Source organism: Phyllostomus hastatus, unplaced genomic scaffold (assembly GCF_019186645.2).
Source record: "Phyllostomus hastatus isolate PE091 unplaced genomic scaffold, TTU_PhHast_1.1 phas_scaffold_1674, whole genome shotgun sequence".
Taxonomy (NCBI): Eukaryota; Metazoa; Chordata; class Mammalia; order Chiroptera; family Phyllostomidae; genus Phyllostomus; species Phyllostomus hastatus.
The window spans coordinates 31,293,013-31,311,817 of NW_025334011.1; the positions used below are offsets into that span (position 1 = coordinate 31,293,013).

The following is an 18,805-nucleotide window of genomic DNA, read 5'->3' on the forward strand; positions in this document are numbered from 1 at the left end:
CCAAAATCTTCATAATAGAAGAGGGGTTGTAGAGAGGTCTTCTTCTCATTACTTTAAGATTGCATCTCTCCAACTTTTAAATGAGCTGCTTCAGGGAAACAAGGGAGTCAGTCAGTGGGCTTTTGAGTCAGATCGCTCTTCAGTGCCGTCACACATACATCCATGCACAGCGTCGTCAGGGTAGATGGCCAGGATGCAGTCCCTTTTGGGGAGACACACATACACAAAAAATTCCACCAGAAAATCTCTTAGTCCTTTCAGAAACATGCTGGAGGCCATTGTCTTTACACACAGGAATACTGAAGGCTAGTACTGTCCTGGGCTTGACATGAGCAAGGCCCCCTGAAAATACCCTAAGGGCAGGGCATATGTGTGGGTCATCTTTGTAACCCCAGCACCTAGATATTTCCTGGCACACCACAAACACTAGAGAGACACTTTCTGAGTAAATAATACATGAAGAAGGTTTATTATTATAAACCTTTGTGAAGTTATTTGCTTCCTTCTGTTCATATTCTCTAGACCTTGGGAACAAACAAAAACAAGCTACTCCTAAACCTGATGAACAGAAGAAAGGAAAAAACACAGAAATGCAAAGCCAAATGCAGTCCACAGACCAAGTTAACCAAGGTAAGAGGTGAATCTGAACAACTGTTGTCTAGCTGAATACAAGGACCCAACCTTTCTCTTGCAGGTATGTGATGTGTTCCCCAGAGGAAGGAAGTCTGTCCCACTATCCTCTCTTCCAAGGTTATCATGTCACCAAGAACTGTTGTATAGAATTTGCAGGCTATTGGCTTAGCATTTCAAGTCAGTCTCACAGTAGCCAACCTGGGCTCTGGGTTTCTTCCTGGTTTGGGAGCTAGCTGAATATGATTCAATTCAATCCAGTCCAATCCAATCCAGTCCAATTTAATTCAATTAGCAGGTGTTGGGACTAAAGGTGCCAGGCACTGCCAAAGAAGATACAGACATGATCAGACAATAGTCCCTGCTCTAGGGAAATACTTTATTTTTCCCCTAAGTAGAAGATAATGAACTGCCAGCAAAACAATTTACTTCAAGATGTTTCTCACCGTGGGGTTGTGAAATGTGCTGGGCCATACTGGTGAGTTTCGAAGTTGTAGACAAATATCTCCTAGCTAATGGCCTGTGGATGAGTGAACACCATAACTACCCAGTTACTTTGGCAATTTTCTACAATGAATCATATTGATTGAAGTCACCATAATGTCAGGAGGAAGTAGAGCCTATTGGGGAAGCCTGAGCTTTGCGGGGGAACCAGCTGACCTTATGAAACCTTGTGGTCCCATGATGATTTTATAACTTTACAAAGAACTTTATCATAGTGTATATGATCTCACTTGAACCCCAGGACACAGTGAGTCAGGGAGCAAGGGTATTACTTCTTCAATTTACAAAAGAAATAGAGCTATCAAGAAGGTAAAAGACTTGCCTAATTATTTTTAAAAACTAATTATTAAAAAAACTAATCCAGGGGCATTGTTGCAACATGAAGTTTTTATCCATTTGCCCCTCAAACTTTGTAATGGAATGATGTTTTAAAACACATTTGTTTGTTTTTCTCTACTTCTCCTACATTACCCTCCACAATTATTGAATTTTTTCTCAGAAGGTCAGTGTTTGTTTTCCTTAATAAATAAGCAGCTGGTTCTGGCTATGGGATATTTCACAGATTGTCTTAATTAGGATGTTTTCATGTAAAAGAAGCAAACCCAATTCAAACCGGTTCAGACATTCTGGTTTTCATTGGCTGTGCAAGAAATTTTTTTGAGCCTAAAACATAAGTTCAGTCATGATTTGCAAGGTGCTACACCAGAGCAGGCCCTCAGGACAGAACCACTAGGCTTCCTGCTGTGGCAGAGAGGTTACACAGAGTCTTTGTAGGTTATATTGGGTAGTCAGGTTGTAAAAAATCTGAAAGGTCAGAGAATACGTGTAGCTTCACATGTCTGGGGATAGAGGATACATGTGGTTCCATAGGTTCAGATAAGGGGTGGGGTAGAAAACCCTGACATTAATTTAGAGCAGGACATGATCTCTGGGGTTAAAGGTCAGTCATAGTTGGGTTTGGGTTGGTAAGTGGGAAGCTCCTGGGCATGGGGAATTTTCAGAGGCCTTGATGGACTCAGGGAGGGCAAGTTTCAGGTATGGCTTGATTAAAGATCAGGCTCTAGTTCTCTGAGATTCTCTCAGCCCTTCTCTCCTCATGGCTTTGGCTTTGTCCCCAGCCCTTTTACCATGGTCTCAAGGTGACCATTAGCACAACCCAAGGATGTAACTTCCTCAATCGGCAGTGGAGATCCAGGGTGGTCTTCACTTTTCAGTGACTCAAACTGGCTTAAGCCTGCCCTTATCTCTCAGCTGAGACCTCCCTTCCTGCTCCTGTCCACTTATGAAAACCCTCACTGTGGTCAGAAGCAATTACTCATCCTTCTGCGTAGCAAGCGTCTGTTCCTTAACTCTAACACTCAGTACATCCTGCCTTCATGTGCCTTTCTTACCCAATTAACTGACCCCTCCTGCACGAGTGACTGGATCTTTGTGCCTTCCCACAAGGTGCCCAGGAAATTTCCTGACACACAGTTGTTCTCAATACATATTGGTTAAGTGAAATAAAATGAATGAGCAAGTGAATAAACAAAAGAATCAGAACCAAGGTCCAGACTCTAGGAAGGGGAAACTTGGATTTACTCATATTGCTTCCCCACCTTGACTTTGGAATTTTCTTTCCCTCTTCAAGGTCATTGCAAGGAGCCTCCACCATGGGAACACGAAAGTTCAGAGAGAATTTATCATTTCGTGGAGGGGCAGATCATTCACTATGAGTGTGCCCAGGGATTCAGGGCCCTACAAAGAGGTCCTGCCAAGAGCACCTGCAAAATGATCTGTGGGGAGAGGAGGTGGACACAGCCCCAGCTCAAGTGCATAAGGGAAGGTAAGAACAACCAGTTCCTAGATATGGAGGGCACCTTCTTGAGTTCACTACCTTGGTTTTTCCATCAGGCCAACCAGGGTGGAATTCCTGACCCACCACCTGTGTAACCTTGGGCAAGACACTTAATCTCCTTGGGTCTCTGTTTTTTCTCATTCTAGAAAAACCACTAGATAAACTCTAAGGTCTCTAGCACTGAAGGTCCCCTGTACCCTGAGTGGGGATAAGTAGCAGGAGACAGAAGATGAGATAAGGTCTTTTGAGTGTCCCAAAGCCCCCAGATCACTCAATGATAATAATTCTCCCCCTTTCCTAGATGATTCTGAAATTTCACTTCTTCCTCTAAGCTACCAAGACTTCCTCTCATTCAAAAGGGAAAGTCCTTACCCTGGCAGGTGTGGCTGAGTAGATTGAGCATAGGCTGTGAACCAAGAGGTCGCTAGTTTGATTCCCAGTCAGGGCACATACTCGGGTTGTGGGCCAGGTCCCCAGTAGGGGGCGTGTGAGAGGCAACCATACATTGATATTTCTCTCCCTCTTTTTCTCCTTCCCTTCCCCTCTCTAAAAATAAATAAAATCTTAAAACAAACAAACAAAAACAACATAAAGGGGAAAGTCCAGTCTGTAACCCACAGATTTCTAATTTACTGATGTACAATATAAATCCATTTTTTTGTACAGCACTACACTGTTGGCATGCAACTTCCCCTGTATCATTCCCACTGAGCTTTGATAAGAGTGCAAATATACAGGGAAGGGATTTATTCAAGCACAAACATGCGCACACCCCCCCACATGCACACCCCCACTCACACATACACACAACCAACCTATATTAAGGTCTTCTGCTATTTTCATTCTGAAATCATGTTACTATTTCCACAATAAAAAGCCACTTACATTTAACTATGGATTACTGGTTTCTTTGCTCACCACCCTTTCCCCTGTCCCATGTCTTCCTCTTGGATTCCTCGGGAATTCTGTGTTTCTTTCCCATAGACTGTCTTCAGTGAGCCACATTGCTGGTCACGGCATGCTCCTGATTTCCTTTGTAAAAGGATGAGAAAGCAGGGTAGAATCCCAGGTAACTGACCATACCCATTAGTAATGGGGGACCTGTCAGAGAAAAGCTATCCTTTCATGCCTTTCTACTTTGTTTGATGGTTCAATGGAATTTGTATTATCATAACCTGTCTCCAAGCCACAGATGGAAACCAGGGCTGAGTAGGAATGTTTCTCAGAGTTCTATGGAAAACCAGAATCACAACTAGAATTTCCTCTTACAGGGCTCTGCAGAGGCCACTTATCCACCTCCCTGTGACTCTGATAGGGAGCCATGTGATGTGGCACGCATAGAGCACGTGTCCAGAACTGAGACTGACACGTTAACTAGTATGTCTGAAGTCCACTGAGGAGGGCAGGTGGGGTTGGATGTGAGGTTCCCCAGTACCCCCCACATTCAGTTACATAGCATTGCTTACTGTCTCCTCCAGGTGATGAAGAGTCTCAAGCAAGCACGGACACTCCTTCTGAGAGTGAAACTTCCTGTCCCTTAATAACGACAGGTACTACTACAGGTATGGCTAGAGTTTGTTTCTGTGAAGATAAAAGCTTGGTCATTGAATGATAACAGGAGAAAGGGAAGACAGTTTGCCTGGAGCAGCACCTCCAGCAGATGGGTGAGAGCTGCCCCATGGATGTTTAAAGATCATCAGGCATCTGCATCCATTCTCCCAACCCTCAAATCCTCGCTGGAAAGTGAGTGTCAGAAAGAGGAGAAACCAGACTGAGGGCGATGTATCAAGGCAGAAGAACAGAATGCTTGCGAATGGCCTCCCCTTGTCTTTTACATCCCGTCCATCAGTTTCAGAGGTCCTAGCTCAGGGAGAAGCCCTACACTCTCTAGCCTGTGCAGCCTGATAATTGCATAAACAGAGTATCTTCCCTTTTCTATTTTGCACAGATTTTGAAAAATATACGGAACATATTGAAGTGAGTACAACCCCGAAGATGTTCATATTTACCACCGAGTATCAGATAGCAGGTGGGTAGGAGCCACTTCTGTTACTGACAAAATGTACCCTAGACAGAGGCTGTGGGGCATGTTGTTTGTTGGATAGATTGGTTAGTTGTTTAAAATGGCCCTCTATTTACACTTTATGTTTATAAGAGTCAAAGACTAATCCAGAAATTAACATAACTTAAAATCACAGTAATCAGTTACAGTAAGTTCTGTGTGAAGTCTCAAACCTGCCCCAATCAGTTCCTCCTTGAATGGATTCTAAATGACAAAATACCCTGTGCCTGTATGTGAGGGGTGAGGCAAAAGAGGAGGGAGGCACTACAATAAGGCAAAGGAAAAAAAAACATTCTGTAAGCACTATCATTGTTTCCTGGTGAGAAGGGGAAAAATATGCCTTGCAGCAAGAAAATAAAAAATAAAAAACGAGCTCAGAAACAAGAGTAGAACCTGGTCACCAGGAGCTGGGGCAGATAGGGAGATGGTGGTCAGAGGACATGAGTTTCCAGTTAGAAGGTAAGTCGGGTGGAATGTACAGCATGGTGGTTACAGTTAACAATACTGTATTGCATATTTGAAAGTTAAGAGGCTAGATCTTACCTGTTCTCACCACAAAAAAGAAATGGTAATTATGTGACGTAATGGAGGTATTAGATATCGCTGTCATGGTAATTATATGGAAATACGTAGGTGTATCAAACCAACAAGCTGTACACCTTACACTTACACCATGTATATGCCAATTATATCTCGATAAAGCCAGGGGGAAAAGAAGAAAAATAGGCTTTGAGACACAGGCTTTAAGATAGATAGGTAGGTAGGTAGATACATATATAGATAGGTGGCTCACTCCAGTACTAGTTGGGAAATATGGACACTTTCAAGAGATGCTAAAGTGTTTATCATTTATCTTTATATTTCAATATCTCTTTTACTTGTCACAGGCCTCACTCAGGGCCGACTTAAACCAAGGTCTGGTCTCTGAACCTTTCTGAAGAGAGTGCCTGTCAGGGGGATCTCACCTGAAAGCCTTTTAAGGAAAGGTGCCATGCCCTCCTCCCTCCTCGGCCCATGTCACCTCACCCAGTCCTAGCCTAGTCCTCGAGCCCCGTAAGAAATTGTTGAGGGAGGGAGCTGCACTCTGGGAGGGGAAATCAGAAGCTGCAGGGCTCACCTCTTCAGAAAATCCTTGCTCAGGGGGGACTTTCTGAGTTTGCTCTGTGACCTGGCCCAGGGCATACCTTTGCTGAACTGCTTCTTTGTCAACAGTGGCTGGCTGCATTCTCCTGCTGATCAGTATCCTCCTTCTGAGTGCATTCACCGGGCAGCGGAGATGGTGAGTCCCATATTAAGGAAGCCCTTGCCCAAGCTATCAGTGAAACCAGAGTAGGAAAAGCACCAAGGCAGCCATACCCATGCCCCCAGCCCACCCCATTGTCTTACTACCCACCAGCAGTTTGGGGAACAGTAGAGGGAGATTTGGCCAGTGTACACACTCCCAAAGAGTCAATCAACAAGAATTAAAGCCACAGGGAACTGGGAGAGCAAAAGAAACTCACATTCGTTGAGCACTTACCGTATACCATAGGTGGCAAACACAAGGCCTATGGCTGAATCCAGCCCTCCACCTTGTTTCATCTGGTCCAGCACCCTGTTTCTCCCTGGTGGCAGCACCAAGCTCTCGCTTAACTATTACAGAATAGTTACATTTATACAGTCTTAAAATTACAATCGGCTTTTTGAAGGCAACCGCAAGGCTGATGTGGCCCCCCGTGAAAATGAATTTGACACCCCTGCCGTATACCAAGCTCAATGCTTATCTAATAAGCATTATCACAACCCATCTTCTCAGAAACCTTCTCATGGCTACATCTTAGACAGATTAAGTAATGTAAACAAGATTGCACAGCAGAGGTGCCAACTGCAGTCTGAATCAAGAGCCCAGGACCCTTCTGCCCCATTACCTGGCTAGAAGCAAAGTAGGTCTATCCTGAGTTTCTTCTCCCCTGTGCTCCCCACCCCATCTCCAGCAGATGCTACACCAGAGCATCCTTGACTGGGAATATGACCCATGTGTGGCCTTATTTGCATTAACTTGGATTCTCAATCCTGACTACACATTGGAACAACCAGGAGGTACTTTTTTAAATATCAATGCTTGGGCCCCAACCAGAATTTCTGGGGGTGGGCCCCAGACATAAGTACTTTCTTCTTTTCAATTGAGATAACATTAATTATTATAACCAATTTCAAGTGCATTACTTGGTGGTTTTTAGCAATGTTGTATATACACCACCATTAATTATTCATTAGAATAATGCCATCACCCCAAAAAGCAAACCTGAATTTCCCAATTCCCCATTTCCCCCATTCCCTGGCAACCACTGATCTACTTCCATCTCTGTGGATTTACCTGTTCTGGGCATTTCATATAAATGGAATCATATAATATATAACCTCGTTGGACTAGAAAATAAGTACTTTTTAAGATCTTCTCAGATGCATCAAATACATACACATCCAATTTTGATAGTTCTGCACTAAGCCAGTGGCTCTCAAACTTGAGTGGGTACCAGCATCTCCTGGTGGAGATTCTGGGATCAGGTCTGGGATAGGACCTGAAAATGTACATTCCTAACAAATTCCCACATCATCTGGATACTTCTGTTATAGAACCAAACTTTGAGAACCATTGCATGAGACTAACAATGTTAAGAATCAAGAGAGTGAAGTCATTTCTCTTTGAGAGAGATTGAGAGAGAGAGAGGGAGAGAGAAAGAGAGAGAGAGAGAGCGCACTTCTCCCTCCCTTTAGAGAGCAGACTATAGAGACCTAGCATGTCACTCTCTCGATGATCCAGGGAGTCCCTACCCGCACACCAGAGTGCACTCTGGCCAACCCTAATATAAACTCCCCAGTAAGACCCTGAGAAGATATTTGTTAGGTCCTCTCCTTCCTTCAATGACAAGAAGATACATCTCAAGGATCTTTTCATTTCAGTAGCTTAAAGACCAACCACCTTCATACACAAACGGATGAAGGTATTTGGGAGTGGTAAAGGTTTTGGAATTTATGTTGTGAAACAAAGAACAGCCTAAAATTGAGTTCCCACAAGCTCTTCCAGACTGACAATCTTCCAGGAGACTCAGACCCAGTGTGCCAGAGGCTAGTCCAAATTCCTCCTAAAATCAATTTTCAGCTGATAGTGCCCTCTTATGGCCAAACAGAATCCTACAATTTATTTATTCATTCATTTATTTGTTTATTTTAGCAATTAATAGGGGCTAGTGATGAGTCAGAGCTGGCTTATACTGGCCTCTAAGAGCTAAAGTTAAATGTTCAGAAATTTTTCAAACTGTTTTTAAGCATAGTCATTATGAAAAATTAAAGTATATAAACATATAATTAAATAAATTACATTAAATACAAAATTAAGTACTCAAAAGTAATCACATTTCTAATTATTTTACTGCATTTCACTGCTTTCTTTGTCCTCAGGGTTGTTTACATCTATTGCATCTATGTTAAGAAAATGCTGTGTAATGGTTTGCTACTGCACATCTCTTTCCAACTTTGTATTCAGTGATGTCATATTAGTAGCTTGAAACTAGGTGATGTGGGAGTGTTTACACCATAAAAATAGGCAAACTTTTTCGGAGAGCTGGTTGTTAAACATTCAGCTCCCATGGGAGTTCTGGACAAGGTAGAACGTATCCAATTGGGCTAAATAAAAGCTGGGGAAAGTAAGAACTGTACTATCCAATACCACTAGCTGCTAGTCACATGTGACTATTTAAGTTTAAACTTAGATAAATAAGATATAGTTAAAAATTCAGTTCATTAGTTGCATTAGCCTCTTTTCAAGTGTTCCAAAGCCCTGGTGGCTACCTTATTCGACAACACAGATGCAAAATATTTCCGTCATCACAAAGTTCTTATAGCACAGTGCTGGCTAGAAACTGAGCATTTTCAGTTCATGAACATCACTTAGCATAGCTCATTACTATTATTATTCCTTTTCAGAAACTATTGTATTCCATATAGTTTAAAAAATGTATTGAGTATCTCCTATGTAGATGTTGGTTAAAAAATACAAACTTCCAGTTAGTAGATGAACAAGTTCGGGGGATATAATGCACAGCACTGTGGTTATAGTCAACAATACTGCATTATACACTTCGAAGTTTCTGAGACACTAGATCTTACCTCCTCTCACCACAAAAAGAACGATTATTACGTGACACAGTGGAGGTGTTAGCTGATGCTATGGTGGTAATCATATTGCAATATATAAATGTATCAAATTAACAGGTTTATACCTTGAACTCAAACAATATTATATGTCAATTATATCTCAAAAAATTATTACATGAATATCTGAATTTTAGTAACCAATGTAACCCCAATAAATTTCATAAAAATATACAAGGATCAGCAAAATATGTTAAATCACCAGCTATCATTACCTAAAGGATAAATCATAACTAAGAATACAAAATGATAACAATAATAATAAGACAAATAATACAATAATAAAAATAATAAAAGAATAAACTCTGTGTTTTGTGTACTCACAACTATAAACCTACTTTTGCTCACACCTGTATATACATATATATTTACATACATATATATATTTTTAAAGAATATCTAACATGTAGCAGGTACTTATCTGGACCCAAAGATAAATACAAATGACCCCTCCTCTCAGGAGCTTATAGCTAGTAGAGGAGAAGGGGAAAAAATGGAAACTTTAAATAAATTTGTGAAAGCATAAGATTGAGGTGTTTACAGGAACAAAGGAAAAGGACACTTAGCCCTACATGGGGGCACCAAGAAGGCTTTTAGAGTTGAAGGTGCCTGAGATACCTGAAGCCAGATTTTAAAAGGCAGGAGATAGCTGCTGGACAGAGGGAGCAAGGGACAGAGAAAGTGGTGAGAAGGAGCATAATAATGTTTGGGAGAAGCCACAGAGTTCTGAACACAAAGTGCATGGGGCAGTGGTGACGATGATGCCCTGGGGATGGACAGTGATCAAGTCATGGAAGATCAGGCCAGACTGAGGGGTATAGAGCCTATCCAGAGGGCAACAGAGAGCACCACAGAAGTTTTACTTATGGAACAAATTAGCATCAGCCCCTTGAATGGTCTAGCTACAACAGAGGCTGGATTTAAGGTGGGTAATAGTGGTGGCAGTTTGATTATGTCACGATGGAGTAAATCCACATAGGAGAGGATGACAGCACAAACTAGGTCAGCAGGCACAAGTTAAAAAGGAGCAAAAGAATAAAAAAACACATAAAGGAAATTAAGATAGCTGATTGGAAGTGAGGGTAAGGAAGACGGGTGACTCAAGATGAGTCCCAGTTATAGAGTGTGACGGTAGGACCCAGTAGTCACTACACAGTGGGATGAAATGTAAAGTGAGGGTATACAGTAGTATACCCTGTGGAGGTTAACCCCCAAGCAGAGCCCATCCTGTAGTCCATTACCTGGGACATGCTCAGCCTCCACACCTTAACTGTTCAGTCCTGGAACTGGCAGGAAAATGGAAGGGCTTTCTCAGGCTCTTTCCCAGATTGACTCACTGCACAATGATTGGATTTTTATTCTGTAAGAACCACAGGGCAGTCTTGGTGAGATGGAGGAGTCTTGAGGTCAGATGTCAGCATATGCAAAGGTACTAATATCCTGGAGTGGAATTTATAGTTAGTAGGTCAATGGGGCTTAGTTGAATGTTCTACCCACATCAGTTTAAGGTGGAACCACATTTTTCTTGGTGCAGTATTACACTGATAACTAAGACTTAGTTATATCACTACAGGAGGAAGAATAGAAGAACAATCTAAAAATTCAGAGTGGTATAGCCCACAGCCAAGAAGAGCCCACAGAAGTCATGAAGCACAAGCAAAATCAAAGAAATTAAACATTCTCCCAAGCTGCATCTCCTGTGATCCCCTGGGTTTTAAAAAACTCTGAAGACACATCACAGAACAACTGGCAGCTGCAACCCCATCATGAAGCCAGCTCTGGAGTATTAATGAGTGAGCTCAACCTGCTTCTAAGTAGCACTTCCAAGATCATTGGGGGAACAGAGTGGAACAACCAGAACTCTCACTCTTATTTTCACATGTATGTGAAGCTTGATAAGCAAGGAACTCTCTCCACACCCTATATAGTATAAAGAAAATGGCTTAATGTGAATTTTATCCCAACTTCCCAGTTTAGACATCCCAAGGAAAACTCCAGCCCTAATTTAAAAGGCACACACAGGCTCTCTAGCATATGTAATAGGACCTTGTCCCTTGATCCACAAAGATCCTTTCCCAGCCTCCAGTTGACTAGCCCATTCTCCTGCTCATATCTCTTAGTGAATACCCTCAAAGAACTCTGGACTGGTATCTTGACTGCACCCTTTTGTTCTTAGGTCAGTCCTCTAAACTAGCACCCCCTCCACTGAAACTTCGATTTGGAATTTCAAAAGAACAGAGGTCATGGCAGAATTATATTTGGGTAACAGCAAATCAAGCCTTGGAATTGTAGAGCTTCAATATTTGAAAGAATTTTAATGAAGGTCATGTCAAGAAAAGAAAGATAAACTACCATGTTTTGCCATCTATAATGTTCACTTTTTTGCCCAAATTTCTGAGGGGAAAATAAGGATACACACTATACATGTGTAGTACTAATTTCATATCTATGGAAACATTTTTAATTCTTTTATTTGTGGTTATGCATTAAAAGTATAACTCTAAAAGCAATAACAATATCCATATGCAAAATAATACTCTGGAATACCATAATAAGTTTTAGATATAAATAAAAAATTGAATTAAAAAGTTAAGATGAAAGATTTTTTCCCTGAAAGTTTGGACCAAAAAAGTGGGTGCACATTATGCATGGCAAAATATGGTGAGTCCCAGTTAATTATACCTATTAAAAAGCTTCAATTATTCATTACTAATAGGTTTCTTTAAGAGTTAGTTTCTTTGGGGTTGCTATAAATGACACTCTGAATTAGTCTTGCAATAATTTGATGTTTATAGACAGACATATGATGTGCAAATGTGTACACTTCCAGATAATCATCATAGAAACACCAATAAGAGATCAAATACATTCGACGTTTATAGAAAGAAGGAAAGAAAGAAGAAGGAATTGAGGAGGGGAAAGGAAGATCATACTGATCAGGTGTGACTATGAGAAAGGACATACCAGTGGTCCTCAAACTGTTAGCAAATCAGAATCTCCTGGAGGCCTTGTTAAAACACAGATGGTTGCCCAAAACAGTGGCTCAGCTGGCTGAGCTTCATCCCACACTTTAAAAGGTTGCTGGTTCACTCCCTCTCAGGGCACATGACTAGGATGCAGGTTCAGTTCCTGGTCAGGGTGCATATAAGAGGCGACCTTATGACAGGACTGATGTTTCTATCCACCTCTTTTTACCTTCCTTCCCCTCTTTCTAAAAATAAATAAATAAATAAAAATCTGAGAAAAAAATACAGATGACTGGGTTCATCTCTAGAGTTTCAGAATCAACAGGTCTGGGCTGGTCCTGAAAATTTACATTTCTAACAAATTCCAGGTGAGGCTGATGATTCTGGTCCATCTACCATACTTTGAGAACCATTGGGTTATACTTCTCCATGCCCACTGATCCTCAATGCCTACTGAAAAAAAAAAACAACAACAGCTACAGGTGCTGGGATTTCAGTGAAATTTCTTGTACAGACTTTTACATAAGAGCTCAGTGCTAAAATTGGTTGACTTCAGATGTCCCACTTGGACAAAATCACATGACTAAGGAAATTAATGAGAAGTTTAAACCAGTAACCAGTCTTCATTTCTGGAAGGGCAGGAAAATGTTATGAAAAAAATGGGCAGGTGTCAGCAGGTCCATATGAAGATTAAAGAACCACTTTCTGTCCTTTCTGTGACCCACCAAGTACCATACAGATTCCATTGTCAGTATTCCTCGCCTGACACCCCCCCCCAAATTTGTGTTTTGAGGTTAGAGTTGAGAGGATACTCAGACAAAAAAAAATTCTCTTTAATCTTACCTATCTTACTTGAGTAAAATTGAGTGGAAGTTTTGTTACTCATTTGGGAGAGAGAGGACTATGAGATCAAATTTTTTCATAATAAATAAGATGTTTATTTTCCTTTCTCATTCTCATTGTCTTACAAGTGTAGGGTGGAGTTTTCAAGAAGCTACATAATGTGATAATGTCATCACTCTGATGTTAACATACAGTGAGTTTATTACCATTGTTTATAAAGGAGTTAATAAATAATATTTTAAACATTTCCTGATTTTATTGTCTAAATATGATATTACTAGATGTAACTGCATAAACAAAAGCTCTTTGGGATCCTCAATACTTTTAATAACTTACAGAGGTCATGAAAAATAGCTAATAAGCACATTATCATTAGTCATTTTAGAAATGCAAATCAAAACCACAATGAGATGACTTGAAGAAGAAGGAGGAGAAGGAGAAGAAGGAGAAAAGGACGGAAGGAAAGAAAGAAAAAAGGAAGAGAGGAAGGAAGGAGAAACAAAGATAGGAAGGAAGGAAAGAAAAAGAAAGGAAAAAGGAAGAGAGGAAGGAAGGAAGGAAGGGAGGGAGGAAGGAAGGAAGGAAGAGAGGGAGGGAAGGAGGGAGGGAGGAGAAATGTTGAGTAAGATATGGAGAAATAGGAACCTTCATGCATTGCTCATTGCTGATGGGAATGTAAATGATATAGCCACTGTGAAAAAAACAGGTTGATGGTTCCTCAAAAATTTAAACATTGAATTACTTACTACATGTTAGCAGTTTTACTCCTAAGTATATACCCAAGAGAGATGAAAACCTATGTCCACACAGAAACTTACACATGACTATTTATAAGAACATTATAGCTAAATAGCCAAGAGGTAAAAACAACCCAAATTCCTGTCAATGGAAGCATGGCTAAGGAAATTGTTGTATATCCACACACTGCAATATTATTCAGCCACAAAAAGGAAGGAAGTACTGATGCATGCCACAATGTAGATAAGCCTCAAAAACATGCTAAGTGAAAGAAGCGAGATACGGAAGGTCACACATTTCTTTCATATGGTATATGCAGAATAGGCAACTTCATAGAGACAGAAAGTAAATTAGTGCTTACCAGGGCTTGAAGAGAGTGATTACTTGTTGGGTATACATGTTTTTCTGGAATGATAAACACAACAATCTCGCTAAAAGACAAATCTAATTCCTAATTGTAGGACGTGGAACAATTCCCTCCCCCACACCATAGCATCACAAAAATAGCACTTCTCCTGGCAATAGGGAAAGGCAGCCATAAGAACTAAAGGTCTCATATTCTATTTAAGAAGTCTCTAGGGAAACTCAGAGACAATAGAGGAGACAAAGACAATAGAGAAAATTTTGTCTCTAACACCACAGTAACAGCAAAGAATAAACACATAATAACTCCTAGCCAGATGAACATAAAGCCTCACACACCAAAGGCCTACTTATCTCAGTTTTTTTACCTACTACGTTGTGTTCAGCGTTCAACAAAAAATTATGAGGTACACTAAAAGGCAAAAACACAGTTTGAAGAGACAAAGCCAGTATCAGAACCAAACTCAGCTATGGCAGAGATGTTGGAATTATGAGACTAGGGATTTAAAACAACTGTGGGAAATAAATCATTCTGACATATTTTGCTATGTCCCCCTAAATTCCCCCTCTTATTCTTCCATTGGTAGTAAAAGCCCCAGGATTCAGTGGAACACATCCCTCTCCCCAGCTAAGGATAATATTTGCTAGCCTCCCTTGTAGCTGAGTCTGGTCATATGACTAAGTTCTGACCATTGAGACATGAGCAGAAGTGTGACATTTTCAGGATATGTCTTTGAAGAGAAAAGGTATACCTTTCTCCTTCTTTGTCTGTTCCACTGGCTGGCAGGTGGTCTTGGTGAGAGTTAGAACTTCCAATGGGATAGAAACTGAATCTTAAGTATGACTAGGAAACAAGACCAGAGGAGCCTGGATATCTGACACTTTGGAGGTGCCACACCAGGACTGTTTACATTTGTACTGTACCTGAGACAGAAATACCCTCCCATTCAGGCCAGTGTGGTTTTTGCCCTCCTTGGAGCAGTTATACCAGCATCCTATAACAGTAATCCATCTCTACTAATATCTGGCATGTACATGCCCCTCCCCCCAACTTGACTTATACTGTAATATTAGCATTAAAATATTTTCAGTAGAAAATGATACAAGAATAGCTTTCACCCTTCAAGCAGACTTTCAGGTAAATACATGTTTTCATTTCCATAAATACTACCTTAAAATTTTTTCCTCTGGGAGGTAAATAAGTATAACAGAGAAAACAGTGTCAATTCTTTGTAGTAATTTAACTGCTCCCTACTCATCTTCAGAGAATGACTACAGTTAATTTACAATGTCCCTGAAGGCTTTCCAAAAATATTGGCTCACAACTGATGTTCCTGACAGATGGTGCTTTCTGACTAAGACAGGAATCAGAAAGAAGGAGCTGCTGAGATTTTCAAAGCCAATCCCTGTTATTTCCACTCCTCTTTTGAAAAATGTCCTCTTCTTCTACAATATTGAGAAATATGCCTTTGTAGCTCTACTACTGCTTTGGGAACAGGGACCAAAAGAAATTTATGTGATCAAAAGATAAGAATTAGTTTCCTTCATAGCTCAACCATCTTATCAAGAACATAGTTTTTGGGGGATTTTTCATCTTTCTCCTCTGTTTCCAGTGATGTCAACTTTATCCAATAACAAGATTAATTTCATGGTGTCAAATAAGCTGTAAATATTCCAGAATTTTTATCAGATCACCATATCTAGAAATAAAAAGAGCTTCTTTCCTAAGGCGGTCCCAGGAAATGGGTTCTTCAGTGTTTTTGGCTCAAATTAGGCCTCATGTCTACTCTGCACTGTAGCAAAAACATATAAAATGACACATTTCCTTGGGTTTGACCCACATATCCCACCCTTAGAATTAAGAGTGGAATCAGCTTCCCTCATTGGCTACTTGGAGTGGGGAGAATTATAAAAAACAAATGAAAAGTAGGTTGTCACCAAAAGAAGGGAGAATTGATATAGGGATAAATAAACATACTTTTCTTTATCTCCCATGAGGAAGTATTATTTTATTTTTAAAATCCTAAATTTTTACAATAATCATACTATCACAAAGCCTAGAAAGAATTAGGTCAAAGCTTAGTCATGAGAATAGGAAAAAATGTGGACAAAAATTTGTTAGGACTGTATATGGGAATTTTTAAAGGTGTAGAAAAACTTCTTTGATGTTCTTCCATTGACAGTGTGCTAGGCTGTCCAAGCAAAACTTGGACTCAGTATCTGAGAAGTAGTACTATGGATTAGAATGGAATTGGGATGGGAGTGTTGGGTTGGGCAGAAGAGGGGAAGGTGAAGACTCAGAAGCACTTGGACCTTGATATTAAAAAGCAGGCACCAGCAGACTATAGAGATTGGAGATGGGGAATGAGGAAGGAAAAGGGTTGAGATGGGCTTAGAAAATTTTCTCCTCTTCTTACATATGTGTGTGTGTGGTCTGGGACACAGCTCTGTGCCAGTCAGAGAGCACTGGAAGAATATATAATGTGTGCCCAATCCTCCTTATGTTCCATGATACTCATCAATGATTCTTTCCTCCCCTCCACCAATCTCTTGCTCAGGAGGTTCAAAGACTCCACCAGCTATAAGATCAAGTACATAATCTCAGTCTGTCAATTTAAACTTTTCTACCCTCCACTCCGACCGAGATGCTCTATTACATGCTGTCCTCTAAACACCAGTGCTACTCCCCTTATTTCACTTCTGTCCATCGACCAGAGCCATTGCAAGTCCCACCACCTGAGCTCTGCCATGTGCCAATCACAGTCTCGTCCTTTCAACTCGGCATTCATTTTCACTTAGTTGACAGTTGTTGTCAGTTAACTTTCCCCCCATATATTTAAGGTGTGCAATGTGATGTTTGATGTATATAAACATTATTAAATGATCACTACAATCAAAGCTAATTAGCATATTCATCACCTCATATAGTTACCTTTTTGTGTATATGTGAAAACAATTAAGATATGGTCTCAGAAAATTTCAAATACACAAGGCAGTATTAACTATAATTGCCATGGTAAACATTAGATCTCCAGAACTTGCTCATCCTGAATAACTGAAACTTTATAACCCTTGACTAATATCTTCCATTTACCCCACACCCCCACCCCTGGTAACTACCATTCTACTCTCTAATTCTATAAATTTGACCTTTTTAGAGTCATCATATAAGTGGGGTCATACAGTATTTGTTTTTCTGTGTCTGGCTTATTTAATTTAGCACACTATCTGCCAGTTTCATCCATGTTGTCACAAATACAGGATTTTCTTTTTAGGGTTGAATAATATTTTTTCTCTGTGTATATCACATTTTCTTTATCTCTTCATCTGTTGATGGACACTTAAGTTGTTTCCATATTTTGACTCTTGTGAATAATGCTGCAGTGAACATGAGAGTGCAGATATCTTATTGATATACTAGTTTTATTTCCTCTGGTATTCACAAAAGTGCAATTGCTGAATGGTAAGATAGTCCCTGTTTCATTTTTGAGAAACCTGTATACAATTTTCACAATGGCTGTACCATGTGAGTAAACTCTTTGTATTTTATTTTTCTTCCCTACCTCCCCAATTTGGAGCTTGTTGTATGTCATAGAATTCCACTATTTACCTTAGTGCTATGCAAATAATAACCATCCCTTAATATTTGAGGAAAAAATGGGTCTTTTACCTCATTAGACCTACCAATTAACACCTATTGGTTGGGCATCAGACATAAGAGTACAGATATTTTTAACTGTACCCCAGAGTTGTAGATGTAGATCCTGGTCCTTATTACTGCCCACTAATAATTCTTTTCTCTTACATTCTTTGTGTTTGGCATGTAGAATATTTTTTGTGAAAGATTCTGAAATTCTTCCTTTAAACCAGTCACCAGATAGTTTTTATTCTTATATTAATCTGTTCAACATTTATGCACACAACCAGTTCCAGAGTTGTTTAGGATATGCAACTGCCACCTCCTATACCTGGTGTTTGGGAATCCCTGGCAGATGTGTTTCCATAAGTAACTATGAAAGAAAAATGTTGTGTGGTACACTGAACAGACCAACAAGGAAAAAATTATACAAAGATCAAATGACAAAATATTATGGAAACAACACTAAGAGAATAAAGTATCTGAAGAAAATAGACTAATAGCTAGCGAGCTATCTTTGAGCAGTCAGGTAAGGCAGGCAGCTAGGTATTTTTCATTTCTAATTAGATCAAGAGAGAAAATTTGGTTTAAGCTCTTTAGATGACCTTGAAAAATAGGACCTACTAAGAGAGGATACTAAATATTTGAAATCTTCAGCATTTTGGGTGGAATAAATGCTTTAGAACAAAGTAATTAATTGTGAAAATAGTACCATTAATCAGCAATGGAGTAAAAGAAGCAACAGCGGAAGTGCTGAAGCATCAGGCATCTCTATCAGCAAGAGATGGTTCCAGGCTCCAGCAGCCTGTGGCAGCTCCAGCAAAGAGAGAAGTGGTTGACTACCATCACCGGCTTCTGGGAGTTAGACTCTGAAAATCTTTGCAGTTACAGCAGCGTTAATTTTAATAGCAGCAACAGTTTTCACCAGTACTAGCCTTAAGTACTGCTAGACTCATATAATATCACCTCCTTCTTTTTGTTTCTCTAGACTTTGCTTCCTGCAGTACAAATCTCTGAGTTACTTCCATTTT

General features: G+C 40.1%; 1 protein-coding gene across 2 annotated transcripts in view; it reads left to right on the plus strand.

Moving 5' to 3' along the window:
- The window catches only part of IL2RA (interleukin 2 receptor subunit alpha), a 57,671-nt gene extending 44,388 nt beyond the window's left edge, over positions 1-13,283 (plus strand). For both annotated transcript variants that reach the window (XM_045858186.1, XM_045858187.1), the window contains exons 3-8: positions 523-630; positions 2,765-2,959; positions 4,450-4,533; positions 4,920-5,000; positions 6,246-6,312; positions 10,801-13,283. In XM_045858186.1, coding sequence (XP_045714142.1) covers positions 523-630; positions 2,765-2,959; positions 4,450-4,533; positions 4,920-5,000; positions 6,246-6,312; positions 10,801-10,825 — 560 coding nt within the window. In that variant the 3' untranslated portion in view covers positions 10,826-13,283. The remainder of the gene's footprint in view (positions 1-522; positions 631-2,764; positions 2,960-4,449; positions 4,534-4,919; positions 5,001-6,245; positions 6,313-10,800) is intronic.
- Positions 13,284-18,805: the final 5,522 nt, after the last annotated feature.